General features: G+C 42.4%; 1 protein-coding gene across 5 annotated transcripts in view; it reads left to right on the top strand.

Moving 5' to 3' along the window:
• myo16 (myosin XVI) overlaps window positions 1-9310 on the top strand; it is a 93855-nt gene extending 84545 nt beyond the window's left edge. For 4 of the 5 annotated variants that reach the window (XM_069533054.1, XM_069533056.1, XM_069533055.1 and 1 more), the window contains exon 35: window positions 6154-9310. In XM_069533054.1, coding sequence (XP_069389155.1) covers window positions 6154-6324 — 171 coding nt within the window. In that variant the 3' untranslated portion in view covers window positions 6325-9310. Of the gene's footprint in view, window positions 1-1548; window positions 1654-6153 lie in introns of all 5 variants that reach the window. The other variant, XR_011244331.1, reaches the window with a different exon arrangement.
• The last annotated feature ends 9307 nt before the right edge of the window (window positions 9311-18617 follow it).

Here is an 18617-nt window from a genome sequence, read left to right as displayed (position 1 = left end):
GTTGGATGCACTATAGCAGAGATCCACAGGGAGAACCAGTCACAAATGTGAGACAAGAAGCTCTTACGTCAATTGTCATGTGCTGCACCTTCATCTCAGGCAAGAGTGCACACTCAATGAGATCTTTCATCCACAAAGACCAGACTTAAATTATCTTTTGATCTGCTTTCTAATATCTTAAAATTGTATCATCAAACTGAAAAAGATGAACACTTGCCCTTGTGATTAATAGAAAGAAAACATAACTTAAGAGCCACAGCATTCTTAGATGACTCTTCATTCACTTTGTGAACGCTCTCCTCAATAGTAAACCTGATTGCTGTGAGATTAATTCATCCTGGTCGCAAAAGAAAGTTTTGCCTCATGGAAACTGATTGAGATTCATTGCAGACGGCTTGGCTCAGTGATAGAGTTTCACTGTCAGTAGTGCATGAAACACAAGAATGAGCAAAGTACGTAGTGTCCCACTTTGGGAGCACCTCAGGACACAACATTCGTAAGACGCGGCCACTAGAGATGTGAAGGTACACTGTGTACACAATCCTCAGGTCGACTGAGTGTTGTGCTGCTGCTTCCACTGCTGGGGTGAACTCACTTAATGCATCTATTCGAAGCTCGTCTATGAGTGTGAGATGTAATAATGAAGTGCCAGCACAGGCTGTCGTCTTTAAAAAAGAATGATGTCTGCTTCAATGTTACAGATTATAAACTATATGTCTCCCGACGGACAGTGGCCAAAGGCATAATATGTTTTTGGGTTGTCCATCTGTAGTTCCGTTTGTCCGTCCCATTTTTGTGAAAGAAATATCTCAAGAGCGCCTTAAAGATGTTTCTTAAAATTTGGTACAAATGTTCAGTTGAACTAAAGGATGAAATAATGAGATCTGGGGGGTCAAAGGTCAAGGTTACTCTGGTCTTACAAAACAATTTTTTTTTGGCCTTGTGAATGCAATATCTCACAAACACCACCAGGGAACCTCTTCCTGTTTGGTAATAATGTTCACTTAGACTCAAGGATGAAATGATTAGAATTTGGTGGTCAAAGGTCAAGGTCACTCCGACTTTACAGATCATGTGTTTGGTCTTGAGAATGCAACAACTCAACAGCACCTTGGAAAGGAAGGAAGGAAATGACTCTAAATGTTGAACAGATATTCAGTTGGACATAAGGATGAACTGAATCAACTGAATTTGATTTGGAGATCAAAGATGAGAGGTCAAGGTCATGGTGGCCTCACAAACTCTTTTTGTCCTCTTGAACATGATATCTTAATATCCTAAGTTTGCCCGGTTGTCAAGTGGACTCAAAGACGAACTGATTAGATTGCATTTGTCAAAGGTCACAGTGACTTCATATTATTGTGAATGCAATATGTGAGGACTGAAGCTGCACTGGTTAGTGAAGGCATACAACTGCAGGGTGGTAATTCTAGTGACAAGTGTATTTTCTCAGAATATATGAACTATTGGGCCGTAACTCTCTTTCTCTCTCTCCGTCTGATTCTAATGAGCTTGGCTGTTCCTCTCACTCCCTCCTTTATCTTCCAGAGGGGACATCTCAACTTTTCTCCATTCGGTGCCGGGGCTGCCCTCTAAAACAGCGAGGGGGGGCATGGGGGTTCACTGGAGTCCCCGTTCACGTGTAGAGATGTGGTGAGTGTGTGTCACGCCTCCACCTTAATGGCAGTGATTTTCATAGACCCGGTGTGGGATCATGACAGTAATGATCTTAAACACTGCCTCAAAGGCTGTGTTGAGAGTAAAACTCCAACCAAAATCTATTTTTGGTTAAGATTTCCTGCAGACTTAAAAGATTTTCTTGTTTACTCATTACATTGGATTGAACAGATTTGTGCCAGGAAAAAAGTATAAAAGGAATCTGCTCAAATCTTCTGAAAACATGTTCTTAGGAGGAAGAACCTTGAAAACCACTGCTTTTGTAGGACATCCTCTCACCTGCTCCCCTTGTTTATTGTGTATGTTGTCCTTTGTCAGAGTCAGACGGCAGAAAGGCTGATCCTAGAATCAGCGACACTTAATCACTTTCCAACCTCCCACTCCTTTTTTTATCCATTATTTTTGGAAGGAAACTGCAGCTCTTAGGTTCAGGAAGACTCTCTGCATCAGAATACCTGCAATCTTGTCCTCTCATTTGAGGCTTTCAGCATCTACAGTGTAATTATTTATTTGACACTGAATTCAGGAAATGTATTTTCAGTTTAGCTCCATAATCTGCTGATATATGGTTTCAAGCTTGCACATGTTTAAGAAAATAATAATCAATTCAATCCATCGGTGTTGATCCTTGTCAGGTAAATGCATCTTGTAGTGGACAATATTTATACTTGTTTATAAGTATATGCTAACACCAACATTGATACACGTGGATTTACTGCAAATACCTGATTGTCTTCAACAAAGCAGAGCTGCAGTTTTTATCGGTATTTATTCATCCACTGGCATTTTATGTTGCTGAATCCATCACATGAACCCCTTTATATTGCTTTCTCAGACCCTTTTTCTTGCACCACCGGTGGGGATACATCAGTGTTGTGGTGATCACATGATCTTCATCCAGCTGTGTCTAACATTATCTCCTTGAAGTAAGCAGAGAACTGTTGCCTTCTGTGTACAATCAGAAACATGGAGACACTTTTATCTTGGATCCTTCATTAATTCTTTTTTTGTTATATGTTCATTCAAGAGATGAGAACAGCTCTGACCCAGAATCCCTTTCAATTAAATGCATTCCAGGCTGTGTTTATGCAGGATTATCAGATCTAATGGGATAAATAAAAAGGAAAGGATGAAGGAAGTAGAAGGGGGAGGATAATTCAGTTTGGAATGAATGGACTGGTTTGTTTTAGTTCCTGTAGTTAGTAATCAGGAACAGCAGTCTAAACTAATCACATAAGGGCTAAACTGGCTGCTAAATGCTTGGATGAGGTAGATATTGATATTCTTCAGATGATGTCTTAGCAGAAGTTAAAATGTCAGAAACTCTGTGCCACACGTTTGCTAATCGGAAAATGGAGCTCAGAGAAACACTTGCGAGGGACAGAGTGAGAGCTTTAGTTTCTGTGCACTAATCCCCTGTGTTTGTCAGGGTTAAAGCATATGTGTGAGTAAATGTACACTGCCAGTTTCTCTGAAATCCCAGAGTCACCTCACCTGTCCGGGGGAAATTTCCAGGAAAGGATCTGACAAAGAGAGGTCATCAGTGAGCGCTGACATCTCTCCCTCTCTGCAATCTCTCTTATCCAATAACACGAGCACAGTTATTCTAGAAAAACAAGCTGTTCAGTGATGCTTTGTTTTAACTGATTTAAAAGAAGTAATACTGCTTCTTTTCCTGTGTTGGTGCAAATAATGAAAGCTGTTGCACACAGTTTATCAGAAGCATTAATTTATTGTTATACATTTTTATTCTTGGCTGTGTTAATGTTGTTTACATGTCACTGGATGAGATTAAATAGAAAGATTTAAAATAAGATTTGTCAGGCTGCAGTGTACATGTTTGGATGTATATATACAGTGTGTGTGTGTGTTTTATGTGGGGAATCTGAGTGGATACTGTTACACTCTGGCCTCAGGACACTCTGTCTGTGAGTGACAGTTTTAAATGACCACTAGTCGTCTCACATTATCATATTATTACCATAACATTACCAATTCATTAACATGAACATGTGGCTTCAGATATTTGCTCCCACCATCTTGCTCACAATTCCAGAGGTCAGAGGACGTTTCAACAGAGGAAGGGAGTGTCCTTGAGTGTCCTCATTCAGAAAATCTTAGTTTTTTGTTTTTGATAGATGAGATCTTAAAAGCAGCCATGTGTTAATAAAATACAAGAGAAAAATAATTGTGTCAGGAATTCCAATTTGAGTTAGTCACAGAAAAATCACTGTAAATAACCTTCCAGGAGTTTACACTTATTTTTACTGGCCAGCACATACAACACTCGATGACATCACATTGAGCCAGGATCAGCTTTTAATAAGAGAACCCTGTGTTTTCATTGACAAACTCCACTGTCGATACAGTGGTCCCATTCAAGTGAATGAGGCATTTTGTCTCTAACAACTGGACATAATTGTGATAGTTTCCTACAGTTGTCACCATTGTCTGTTTGAAACATATATTATATAACTGTAAGGAACACTATATAATCAAAAGACAACCCTGCACAGTGTGTGTGTGTTCATGTGTGCACGTAAAGTCACGGGTTGCAGAAGGACATGGTGTTCCTATACTGTTCCAGTAGCTGGTGTTCCAGGCTGGCGCCAGAGCAGAGAATAGCCTGGCAGGGAGGTGTAAATTATGGATTAGGTCGCTGAGTATTGTGCTTGTGCAGGCAGTCAATCTGAGTGTGTGTGTGTGTGTGTGTGTGTGTAAATGTACAGTATGCTTGGAATTGTTGTATTATACTGTGCTGCTGACGTGATTGAGGCCACTGTAATTCTAATAAATATAAAAAAATGGAGGATGTGGCCCAGCATTAAAACTGGCCAGTGGTTTTAATGTTATGGCTGATGTGGTAATATTTTCTACATTTTTCTTCTCAGCTAAAAAAAAGAAATGATCCAAATAACTGATACTGTCTATATAGTCTAATAAACTTGATTTCTCTGAGCCCATATGAGTATACAGCGGGAAAATGTCAAAATTCAGAGCCAATGAGTGTGTGTGGGTGACGTTTCTAACACGTCAGAGACGCATCAGTAGAAAAAGACAAAAAGAATTAAAAATATATCTGGATGAAAAATGTGTAGAAGATGCAGACAAAAGCATCAATTTCCAAAAAAGAAAGAGATTTGAGAGGTTTTTTGGCGATGAGGGCTGACACTGGTGTTCTGTATTCTTTCTAATGCCTGCAGACGGCACCTCTCGCCTGACTGTTCCGGACATTTTAACCTGTTTGACCCGGACTATCTCCTGCTGTGATCTAGATATGTGAAAGGAAAACTCAGAAAATGTCTTGACCCAATTTTCCAGACATTTCAAAATGGAACTGTGGTCGTTCTGTAGTTTATTGTGAGTCAATCCCGAATGAATCCATAAATTCTCACTATGCACTAAATGTGTATTAATGTGCAGCTGCTTTAGGAGATTACTGAGCCTTGAAAAATAAACTGCATCCAGTATTTGTAAGCTAGATTTCAAGTTTTACATCTTCAGAAGGAACCAGCGGGCTCAGTGAGGGTTACAGACAGGGTAGGGTAGTCAGAAAGCATTTTTCACTTGAGCTATTTTCATGGGATTTGTTGACAGTAGTAGAAAATCTGGTACACAGTAGAGTAATGTCTGCTTCATCCATTAAATCTCATCTCAGACCATGAGGGAACAGTTTTTTCCCTTTAACAGGCCATCGCCTGCCACCATTATAACCTCCAGCACCTAATCTGATCTGGATCATCAGGGCCCCATCCTGTTGCTGGTATTACTGACTGAGGGAGATTGCAGTTTCCTTCTGATTGATTTACCTGGGTATTGACTGGCAGATGATGGATGATGCGCTCTGCACAGACCATTGTGTGTGTGTGTGTGTGTGTGTGTGTGTGTGTGTGTGTGTGTGTGTGTGTGTGTGAGAAAGTAGGAGAGCCACTCAGAGGGTCCCTGCTGTAATTCAAAAGATGGTCTTGCAGCTGATGTACACTACGAGATAGAATATGGAAATGAGGCGCCGTTAAAGCTGTCAGTCAAAGACGGGATTCCCCCCCACTGCTTCCTCTTGTATCTCCGGTCTCATGAGATGGCTCGGCACCCGCCCCAGATTTGTCTGTGTTGTTCATTAGGATGATTCATGAGAAAAAATGTCCCACTTTAAGAAGAGAAATTCAGCTCCCTGATCACTGACGCTTTCAAGATGATGAATCAAACAAAACTGTCCTGCTCCTCTTGCTCCACGTGTGGTCTCTAATCTCTAATGGAGACATTCTCAGAAGATGAAACTTGACATTTGTTGCAGTGACAGGGACATAAGAAAGAAGTTTTTTTATTTTAAATCACTGCTTCTCATGCATCCTCTCCTTCCTTCACTTCCTCCCGGTCATTTCAGCTTGTCATCTGCTCGTCTGTCCATTCAGGAAAAAGTAATTTCTCAGTGTGTGATTTGGATGTAAACCTGATTTATTCCTCCGTCTTCTCCAGGTGTTCCAGAGGCTACGATTGTCCAATGGCAATGACAGCTCCGCCCTGGGAGAGCTTCTGCGATGGCGGCGAGCGCAGTGTGAGAGGCGGGGCGACTGGAAGCGTCGCCCAACTCAGTCCCCGCCCCTGCCCCCCACGCTGCTCTGGACCAACAGGAAGGCCTCTCCATGACAGAGGCTGTGTCTCTTTCTCTTCAACAACACTAGTGCTCTTTACGTCTTTTTTTTTTATTTTTTTTTTTTATGTGGACCAAGTAACCTGAACACCCAGGGGCTGGGCTGAAGCTCTGAGCCCCAAAGCATGAGCCGAGTCTCTGGGCTGAAGGTCGTTCCTCTCCGCCTTTGACCTTGACTGTGGAGAATGCCCCAACCTGTTTAATAGAAGCTCAGCACTAAGTGACATTGGTGTTATCTGTGAAAGATGAGTGGAGGTCACTGGGAGCTTGGGGTTATTTTATGATCAAATATTTTACTAACAAACAAAAATTATAGAGATGATGATATTATTTATCTCAGGTCTTCTGAGATAAAAACCTATGATGTCCATCGATGGATTAAAGCAGCAGTGTTTTTGTGGTCAGATATGAAATGAAGGAGCTTCACCCCAAAACATGGTGCTGATTTTACTTGACTGCTGTTGTGTGATATTCCCATGACGTGTGTGTGTGTGTGCCCCGAGTCTCAGACCTCTAACGTTTACAAGTCAACCGACACCGTCGGGCACTTCTGGTTTTTAGCATCAGACTACTGGCTTCGACAAGGGACCGTTTTCAGGTACACAGCTCTCATTCAGCCTCTCACGTCTGGGCTCAAAGTCAATACTACAGCCCTGGCAATGTGTGACCAGCGGTCAGGGTAACCTCAGTGATATCCCATGGTGCACTTCTCCTCCCCACTGTTGCCACCAGCCTTTGAGGAACAAAGTGCAAACGACTGCACTTACCTTTCTATGAGAATGGGATCCAAACACCTAAAGGTAAAGCCAAAATCACAAAAGTTAGGCAGTGAGGTCTCATGTTGTGAACATGGAACTTTGTGCCAAAGTGACACAACCTATGAAAAACATGTCGAAAATAACAAGTAATTTAAAACCTGGTGTGTACAGTTGTCCCCATATACTCACATGTACAGATTGACATAATGACCAAATCACAGGTATTCAGTGACGACAGTTTTAAGTAGAAACATTTAAAATGTTGAAAAGACGGGACAATAAAAAAAGTCAGCTCTTGAAAAGTAGCAACTCAAGTCTTGTTGTGTCTCATCAGCATCTGAACAGCTGCCTGTGTTCGGTGTTGTTCAGGAGACCGTGCGGAGCTCAGGAACTCACGCACAAACGAACTGGATCATTGTACAGCCCCCCCCCCCCCCCCCCCCCCGGGTTTGGGCGAGTCGTCACAGACACCCACCACCCTCTGTGTCCTCTCTCAACCTTTCCACACTTGACCCCAACAAATTGACCCACTCCTCTGAGCTCCTGCCCCCCCCCCCCCTAATGGATCAAACCGGCTCTACGGGTGTTTCCATGGTAACTGCTATGTAAATTGTGACTAGTGGCGTATGTTGTAGCTTTTACTATGGCAGAGAAGCACAGAGATTGAAGTGAAGGACGAGGATGAGACGATACTTTGTACGATGGTGAAAGTGGGATGTAAGAATGTCTTGGGTTCGATGCAATGACTAAGGTAAAGAGAAGAGGTTTATTTTAAAATGTGAATATCTTTTTTTCAGAATGATGATTGTCTATGGCTATGAAATCCTTTATACTCTATTTAATATTATTTGTTCCTCCCCCTCCTGAACCTGTTGTTCTGTTCCTCTGATGCAAGGCAGATGTTTTCATTGTATATGGATGTTTTATTGCACAGTGTTTATGTGGTGTCGTGTTGACTCTGTAATGGGCTGGGTGTGTCTCGACAAGGTGTTTGATATTTGCAGATCGGTTTGGATTGTCAGAGCCGCAGAGTATCAATAGCTCTGATGGATTTCTCGTTCCCACTGATCACCCGCAATGTGTCTGATTGATTCAGCCTCACAAATTAACAGCACCATCACAGGATCGATCTCGGGCTGTTGTTGATGCACGAAGGTGCACAAATATTCGTGAGGAATACGAGACCACAGGCGTTCACGACAGAGATGGAGATTCACATGTTTTTCGACTGGCTGGCTGAATGTGTAAATGCAAATTTTAATTTCTCTGCCTGTGCACATCAATAAGACCCCGTGTAACTTATTACTGGAACATGCGCCTGTATCTAACAAGTGTACCTGACTGCTTGATGTGATTATTGTCTTTTTAAAAAAGTTATGTATGCACTTCATTTGATTTTAAAAAGTTAAGTTAAGAATGATGAGGTACTGATTCGCTCCATGATTCACACCTCGTTCGCTGAGGTTGGGGCAGAACTGTGTCGGACATTTTCTTTGTGGTGCGATTCCGCTCATTCACACTCATCAGACACAACAGACAGGAACTAGGATCAAGCCAGTCGATGTCACCAGCGCCAGTGAAGGAGCCTCTGTATCTGTCATTATCGTCAGGGCTCTGGTTTTCATGTGTGAACATTTTACACTGACGTGAGGAGAGTTTTTATCGTCTTTCTAGCATGACTACGTGTTGGACCCAACCCAGTAAAACATGCTCACGCTACAGACATTTATTTAAAAACAGGCTGTCTAATGTGAAGAACTGCTTCCCTCTGCACTGTGAGTCACTGCACTGTCACCGTCGTCTCCTCCGACCGCTCGGACCGCTCCGGGCTCGTATCTCCTCCCTCACATCTGACTTCTCGTGACCAACCTTCTGTCCAACCCCGGCAGCCAGATTACTGCCAGTCATCTCTGTCAGTCAGGACTCAGCTCTGTGGTGCTACAGCCAGCGCACGACGGCCATTCTGTTGTTCCCCAGTCCATGTGTAGTTGTCCAGAGAGACACGATGTGTTAGCACCTGAACAGCGGTATCTCACTGCCTTTCATAGTGTGTTTGTTTTTTTATTTTATTGTACATAACATATGGTTTATATGTTTTAAACCTGCATACATACGTGTTTGTGGAAAGAAAAAGATTGTATGTGATATTTCATAATTATTATGTTCCCAATGTTTTATAAGAACTGTACCTGTACAGCAATAAAGCACAACTGTGTCAATGCCAGTCTGTGTGTGTGTGTCTGTGTGTGTGCACACGCTTGCTGCAGCTCTTAGGTGGACCTATGGCAGCAAAACACCAATCACGAGTCAGTCTCAGCTGTCACTCATGACGTTTCACACAGTTTGTTACTGCATCAAATAACTAACTGGATTAAACATCAATGTGATGAGAACTAGCTGTTAACATGGAGGAGGCAGGATTTATAACCCATATTGTATTTCATCACCAGGAGGTGATCTAGATGTTTTGGCTACGTGCTGCTAGTTTTCACACCATGTTGCATTGTGGGTAAAGAAGGCACCAGTGTTTGTTTCTGCAGCAAACAGTGTCTGACATGATCAGTGGAGCTGAACAAGTATATGAAGATGATTAAAAGTTAACTAGTTCACTTCTTCTCCGAAGATGAAAGAGATGCTGCTGGTGAATTCTTTTTAATTTGAGCATTAAATTGCATTTACCTTCAAGATACAAGAAAACTCAAAATACTGGAGGTGGGTGATGTTTCATGAGAAGCCTTGAAGAGGTTGAACATGTTTGCAGGGACAATAAGGTGACTGATGAGTGGTGACATTTCCCAGGGTGAAGGCTGCCCTTTCAGGTAAATAACCTGCGGTGGTTTTCTGTTCACAATCAGGTCAAGACAAGTAGCAGCTCTGTCAACTCAACAACTCATCTGTGTCTTCCCACATAAATACTCCACTGTGGTAATACCGAGGAATCCTCCGAGTGTGGGAGCGTGCTGATTCACTCTCTAGCTGGTGTGTGTAGTGTCCCAGGATCAGAAGAGAAAACTCCCTCTACTCATCTGTATCTGCTCCGTCTTGCTCAAGTTTATATAAAACTGCAGCTGGCAGTTACTCTCCTATACGCTCCACATCTCCTCTTTCATTTATTGTCCTAGTTAGTTTACTTTAGTTATAAAATAATATACTTATTGATCATTTCTTAATCTCAAATTATGTTTTCCATAATTTATCTGAGCATTTGGACATTTCGCAAAAATCAAAAAGACTAGAAGGTGCTGACGGAGACGTCAACAAGAAGACTGAAGAGGTATGAAGATTAGTGCCGGTACCAATGTGCTGCTAACAAACGTTTGGTTCCCGCAGCGGAATTTATTCGTCATGTTCTACACAATAGGAAGCTTAAATCTGTAAAACATTGCTTTCATCAGCATGTTAACGCCCTGAACTAAAACAGTGTTGGACACGGGGAGATCACATGATCAGGATCCAGGTCACAGGTTCCCTTCGTCAGGAGCGATGGGATGCACCTGGACCTCCCTGGCTGGGAGGAGATATAAGAAGGTTTGACTTCCTTGTTCATTTGTTTGTTTCTGTCAGAGGGTCGACACCTTCAGTCGTCTCTCTGAGTTTGTGTGGTTGGTTTTGAATTGTTGGTTTTGTTTATCCTAAGAATTTGTCGTTGGCCCAGTTTTATTTAGACTTCTCTTTCTCTGTGACTATCTTTTGCTTGAGTTCCAAATTTTCTGTTGCTCTTTCTTTTTGATAGAATTAGAGGGTGACGGTTGGGAACTGTAATCTTCCGTTACCATTTAGAACCGAAGAACCTGTGGTGTTTGTTTTGTTGATGTGTTAAAGGTCCAGTGTGTAAGATTCAGGTTAAAGGGATCTATTGGAAGAAACTGAATATAAAATAATCCTAGCAATGTTTTCACTTGTGTGTTTCATCTAAATTGTTTTCTTTCTCTCGATTGAGACTTTTATATTTAAATACTTTATATTTACATCAGGAGTGGGTCCTCTCTACAGAGGCTGCTGTGTTTTTTACAGTAGCCCAGACTGGACAAACTAAAAACCTTTTTGAGTTTTTATGAAAACTGAAGTTCACCACAGGTTCTCTGTCATGTTTGGAAGGGGAGGGTGAAGTGAGGTGATATTCAGCTGCAACATGCATCTTCACCACTAGATGTCACTAAATTCTACACACTGAACCTTTAAGTGTTTTGTTAGTTTCCCCAGCAGCCGCCCCTGTGTACCAGGTTTTGTTTTTCTTGAGGGGGGACGTAACAGCCACCATGCGTAAAACACCAGCTTGATATTTCAGTGTGTACAAAGAAAACACAGCTTCTCAAAAGAGATGCAATGGGCCTGTTGGGGCAGTTTGCTAATTCAGTTTAGAAGAAATCTTTTCACTAACTAGCTCAGCATCTTGGGAATGATGGAGGTCAACGTAGTGTTTGAGAGTTGTGCTTTATATTGTGAATCCCTCTGCATTTAAAAAAAAAGTATATAGGTGATCAATCTTGATACAGTCAATGAAATTCAAATTTTATATTTAAGAATTTACTATATACAGAGAAAAATATGAATTCAAAAATATATTGTGAGGATGGAAGGAAGTAATATATATGTGATGATATATGTCTGGTAGGGAGAGGTTCAGGCATGTGCATTTTATGTGCAAACTGGAGCTGTGCACATCAGAGGTAGTTGTGGTGTTGAGTAATAAATATGATACCAGATATGGTATATTAAGAAATGTAGGTACAACAACTGTTAACCTGTGTTCAGTGGATTTTTCTCAGGTTTGTGGTTTGCTTAAATAATGAAGTGGAGGTGTTTGTTGTTCAGGTCTCTGCTAACGACTGTGAATTTATCCCCACCCCTCTGGAAGTGGCAGCGGGGCCATGTTGTCATCTATTCCAGGTTGAAAAGGTCCACCATTACACAGAGGGGGTAAATGGCCAAGAGGAAATTTGGACCAAACCTCCCCCTGATGCTAAACCAATAAGCCCTTAATCAAACCCACAGCCCCTTCCCCTCAGCCTCTCGTCTGGGCCTCTAGATGTGGTCACCATGTGGTCACCTTCGCCATATATCTTCTGTTTCCCCTGATTGTCTTCAGTCTTCATCACCCCTGCAGTCATTTATGAGGTTGCTGAGGTCTGGACCTTGCTCATTTTTTTTCTGAGATCTGGGTTTTATTATGAAAGTCATTAAAATAACCGCGTTAACCTTTAGTGCTGCAGAGACATGGTGCAAGATCAACTTTCTCGAGTGGCTTTACGGAGTCATTGCTTGTATATGGGTGGCTGCTGAGTGAATGATGATGTCGTAGCTAAAAAAAAATCTCTTTTCTCGTTTTTGATTATGTCATTAAACTGGGCAGAACCCACTGCACCATTAGAACTAGAGATTTTCATTAACAGAATGTTTGTAGTTTGCTGAAATGCTGATCTTTAGTGCTGCTGCTGTAAAGGGTTGAAATGCATATTAGAAATAACATACACCCATATTGTTGATTCATTTTCATTTGTTAATCTCTTTTCTAAAATGCTTTGGTTCCACTTTTCAGATCTCTTCCTCCCCACCAACCTCATGATCAGCATTGTGGATAAAAACCATAATGACAGTTTACTAATGATGAAAATAAATGACCACATACCTATTTAATTTAATTGTAAACTATTTGTACAACAACATTCAGTTTATTCACTTCATTAGCTTCCAAACAGGAATAAACTAGATTCTATTAAGCTGCACCAAATTGCACACACACACATCAGTCCTATAAATACGAGTGATTTTTCATTAAGCTCCATGAACTATTATATTATAAATTACAATTAGAACTTAGAACTGTTTGCAGATAATAGTGTGTCCTCTATTACACAAACTGCACACATACAAAATCCTCGTCTTTAATATATATAGAATATATATATGTTGAACCCTTTTAATTTAGGCCCTGAGGACTGTATCTCCCGCACGTTTTTATTTATTACTTTCATTAAATGCAACAATGAAGGTTACCGTTGTTTTCTTTGGTTGTTCTCCCTTTGTCAGTGTTCTGGACCAGAAAAAACGAAAATTCTGTTTCCTAAATGTTTGCATCCCACTGGCATTGACCAGGTGATTGTTGTTCCTCCTCAGCACTGAATGGTTGCTGCTGGGATCTTAAGGAAGAGGGAACCATCGCATGCATTATGGACAATGAGCGTCAGGAGGCAGGGTATCGATCGTGTGTCATCGTTTTGGTCGACAAACCACCTTCACACGTCCACCAGAGACACACTGACGTACTGAACTGTTTGTCTTTGTGTTTGTTTGTGAGCAGGAGGCAAATGAAAGCTGTAAGGTTCCCTCAATGTGAGACATTTAAAGGCCATGAAACACAGGAGTAAACACGATTCCCACCTCTATTGATTACCTGAGCTGTGGTTGGAGGGTTTGTAGGTTTATGTTTATAAACAGCCCTGGGACTGACGTGCTCCAGTCTGATCGATGCTGTAAAGAAGAGGCTGGGAGGGTTACTCCTCGAGCTGGGGCCTGCACCAGCGTTATGATACAGCCAAAGGTTTAAGGTTGTACTTGTAACACACATGAAGGATGGCGGCTCATTTCCAAGCAGTAAAAGGCCCCATAATGTCCACGTTTCAGCCCCCACTTTACTCCCCACTCTAACCTCGTGATCCCTTCCTCTCCCCCTCATGCCCTCTCTGCTCTCCCTCCTCCCTCCATCCAGTTTTTTTTATCCCGCTTTGACCCTTGCCGTTGTTTCCTCTTCACCTCTTCACCCGTCTCTCACAGCGGCTCAGACTTCCGCGCAGCATGCTCGCTGTCTGCGTGGAAATCAATAACATCATCTCAACACTGTCTCAAATTTCAATTAACGGCTCTGAGCTCTGTCTCCTCAGACACATCCGTCGCATCAGATCAGCCTTAGAAACATCAGATAAGGCAAAACACAGTCACACAGGAGGAGATGCACAACATACATAATATGTGCACAACACCGCCGCCCCTGCCTTTATTAATGTTTCAGATCAACAATGGATCACAGCTTCATGTAAGAGTCACTTCAGTGAATTATATCCAACCCAACAGCTCCACATCTATAAAGAGCATTTTAGTATCTTGTGTCTCGTTGTTAGTTCAGACCCGCAGCTCTGCTCATCTGCTCTGTTTCCAGAAACAGATGTTTCCAAAGCTTTGATATTTGTATTATTATTATTTTCAGGTTTGCATCTTTTAGAAATGTCTTTGACATTTTCCTGCTCTGTTCTCTCTCTGAGGCTCACTCTGACATTTTCTGAATATCTTATTAGGAGGCTGGCAGAAACAAATCCCAAAATCTGTCCGAAGCAAGTGACTCATACGTTTGCGTTCTCACATGCAGCCCCTCTGGTCATTTTCAGGAAAATGGCTCAACAAAAAAATCTCTGCTAAAGGTCAGCAACTAACCGGAAAAAACATTGGAACAATTAGCTTCTGCTGCTAATTTTTCTCTGTTTGGTGGAGCACAATAACAGAGCTAAAAGGAAAGTCAGTATTGTTTATTTGATTTAATGTATCAGAAACTGTTTGCTAACACGTTTGTAGATCAGTTTATGTATGAATCATGATGCAAATACTGTTTGTCATTAACCCTCATCGTGAGGTAAGTCTTGTGTCTTCATACCCACCGTGTAAATTCCCAAAACTGAACGGGATCAGCATCCAGCGAACTCTCATGTGATCTGCGTTTTGATGTAAAATCATAATGATGCTTTTAGAAAAGGAAAACAAAGTGATAAATCACTGATGGCAGATCAGTAAGAGAAGATGAATCCTGTCTGCTCCACCCTCGATGAACAGACGCAGCCGCCCCCAAAATCATCCTGTGTCCCTGCTGCTTTTTCCTCAGCAGTCAGCAGATCATCAAACTGTCTCTGATGATAAAATTAATTAACATGGCAATTAGCAGAGCTCTGTGCTGCTGACGGAGTCACACAGACACACTTTATTCTGCACGTTTACATAGATGTGTCGGGCGAGGTGCTCAGGACTCATAGGGGAACAATTATCTGTAATTGTGTCTGTAATGTGGCTACACACTCTTTTAGTGCAGATTTCACAAATTGAAAAGGGAATCAACAAAGATTTGACCTCAGCGCCCAATCGAACGCTTGCTCTCATTTGTGTTTAACATTAGAACAGTATGTGTGTAGCTCCACATGCTTTGTGTCTGTTTCCTGACAACCAATGCATTAAGGAAATAAAAGAAATATTGCAAAGGTGGGATTCCGAGGAACTCTCTGAAATTATGTCAATAACCTCTGTGTGGTTACCATGGCAACGGGAGGCCCCGTCAGCGCGGCGTAACCATTGTGCTGTCTCTCCAAGGACCTCTCTTTGCTGTATGTCATATTTACATTAACAACCCACAAGCAAACCGCCGTCTATATGAGCCTGCGAGGAGTGACGTGGGGGGGGAAGTTCCTCTTGTGCGTACCCAGCAGGGGTTTGTAAACCATCCACTCCATGGACACCGCACGTTTGGAGGTGAGATGAATTGAGCAGGAGGAGTGTGCAAAAATGCTCAGCAAAGTGACGCAGCTTGGTCAAGAGGGGAAGTGTCAGATGCTTCTGTGCTTTGTCCTGCGGGCCCCGCCTCTGTGCGGTGGCCAAGCGTTCTTCCTTCATTTGTCTCTGCTGACAGCGGTAAAATGAAAGATTAGAGAAAACCCCAGACCATTTAAACCCCGAACATCTGGGGAAGATACAGCGAGAAATGTAGGGAGGAAAACGCCCTGACTTTTTTCTGATCCCACATGAACGCACATGTGTTTCTTTAAAATAATCCCAGTTCCCATCGTGCCTATAGACCCTCTCCTGACTTTAAACGACAGTCAGCGCTGTAGCAGTTTTAATCAAGCATTAGTTAGCTATCCAATCAGCCATTCACTCACTAATTAAGCTCATAATTGCCCTGCTTAAGAGGTATAAGTAATTTCATTAGCATGGCTGGCTCCTCTTTATGGCTGGAGAGGAGTTGAATGGTACCACAGTGAGCTACTGGGTCCGTTCTAATTTACCTTTTGAGTCATCAACAGCCCATCAGCATTTATCGTCTGTCAAGAAAATTAAGTGTTGAGACCCGACAAGCACACAAAGACACGTGTACACACACACACACACACACACTCACTCAGCTGTGTTGTGGTTTATGTGTGAAACTGGGAGACTCGGTATATCCATCCATCTATTATCTACAGCGCTTATCCTTTGAGGGTTGTGGGGGGGGTGGCTGATAATGTGTGGGAGGCGTGTTACGCCCTGGACAAGTCTCCTGTCTGTCACAGGGGGCGACACACAAACACTTGCTCACACTTTAACACAAATAATCTTGATTGCCACCTGGTGACTGGCTGTATAGCTCATAAATTCTGTCTCCTCCGTGTTAGGGGATGGGACATGGACCAAACAAAAAAGTAACTTTGGTTGAAATTAGTTATTTGATGAAAAGTCAAGTGAGGAGCAGACTCTTTGCAAATGTTTATATACCCAGAAGTCTGTGGTTCGAACCCAGAGACCTACGCTGTGAAGCGCAGGTGCTAACCACTGTTTCACTGTGCCGACGACTGACAGTGGAAATCCACAATGTTCAAACGCCAGGACTCTGAAGCGTTCAGGAAAGATGGTGGATGATCCCTCCCACCCCGGTCACAAACTCTTTGAGACACTCCCCTCTGGCAGGAGGCTGCGATCCATCAGGACACTCTTTTACACTCCACCTCTGCCTCCATATGTCACATTGACACTGCATTCACAACTCTATGCGTTACATTAACGCTCAGCTATATACTAATATTGGAAATACTCTGCATACTGTGATCACTATAATTACTCAGCTGTACTGCTCTTCTTATTTCTTTTTTTAACCTTCAAAAAACATACTGTGTATATATTTTTATATTTATATTGCTAAATTTTAATACTTGATTTTTTTATTTTGTTATATTTAGCGATGCCTGACATGCACCAACAACATCAAAACAAATTCCATGTATGTGCAAACTTACTTGGCAATAAAAGCTTTTCTGATTCTGATTCTACGGTGCTCAAGAGCTCAGTCAAGGTTTGTGACAAACCTGTTCCTGTGTTTTGCTGTGGCTGCTGAGCGTCTCGTGGTAAAGATGGCACCATGTTACTGGTTGATGTTTACAACACAAAAGGGAAGTATAGAGATTCTGACAGTTAGAAAACCTGAACTGTGCAAATGCTGACATCACTTTTTAGCTAGTGTTCTGTTCCTGTTTTTCACACAGATGCCTGACAAGTCCGCGGTTAAGGATTTAGACAGGGACACTGCAACAGGATGGGTGAGGCAGGTGATTTCCTTGGGCCCCGAGTTGAGAGGGGCCCCCCCTAGAATTGCTGATTATATTAGTTCACAGGAATGAAACCACAACACCATTGTCGGGAACAATACTACATCCTAACAAGTCCTCTTGCAACTAGGTTTTTGGTTTGATGTCAGGTCCCTCTGGTCCCTTTTACCCAGGAGCCAATGTCCCTTGAAATGCTTTTATTTTATTAAAAAAACTGCTTGGTTAAAGTTGGAAGGTCACGGTCTAAGGTGATATAACATATAGAGAACATTTCATTACAAAGCTGCTGTTGCTGCTGCGTGGTGGTGGACTGTCACTTAATGCTCTCTTTACTTGGTCATCAAGGACCTGTGATGTTTGCATAAAGCTGTTAAAGAACATTTACATAACAGACAGACATGTTTGAAAGCCTGATGCTTCTACAGATCAGTGACGTCAGCAGCTATTCGTCGCTGAAAAGGACTAATCTACCATGTGTCCGTTTGTGTCTTTACCGTCTGCGTCAGGAGTCCTAACACACACCCTGAGCTTTCTCACAGAGAAAGTACTACTACTACTCTCAACTCCCTCTTGCTGCTGAAACGGCTGACATGACACTAGTAGGTCACCTTGCTCTCCTCGGAGGAGGTGTTGAGAAGCACTCCAACGTATGTTTGACACTGCGCCAGGGGGCTCATCGTTCTCTGGGCTGGGAACAGAACGTTATGCAGCCAAAGTGGATCTAATTTGGACTGCTTAGCACCCGGCATTCTGCGGAGCTGTCAGAGCAGCGTGGAGAACAGCCCTTTCTCTCAGTCAGCTGAGGTACACGGAGTGAAGCTTTTACAACACACACACACACACACACACAGGAAGATTAAACATAGAGCAAGACAGAGTGTTCCACCCCCAGAGCAAATACCAGGCCATTCTCGACGGGAACATTTTTGAAGTGAGGAGCTGTTTTTCATACAGATTACTCTACAGAACATGAGTTCAGTGATAAAGTTCAGTGAATGTCCCCTTTTCATCTTCCTCAAGAATTCTGATCATGCAGACACTGACATATTTCCCGTCGGCGTGTGTGTGCTTTCGTACGCAAACGGACAAGCGCCCATAGTCAAATACTCGTGTGCAAACACACACATAAACCAATTGTGCTTCGGCTCACGGTCATGTGCTTTCCATAGCTGAAGAGAGTGATAACCCACAGCC

The sequence above is a fragment of the Paralichthys olivaceus genome, chromosome 10, assembly GCF_024713975.1.
Source record: "Paralichthys olivaceus isolate ysfri-2021 chromosome 10, ASM2471397v2, whole genome shotgun sequence".
Lineage (NCBI taxonomy): Eukaryota > Metazoa > Chordata > Actinopteri > Pleuronectiformes > Paralichthyidae > Paralichthys > Paralichthys olivaceus.
This window is presented reverse-complemented; position numbering and strand designations above follow the sequence as displayed.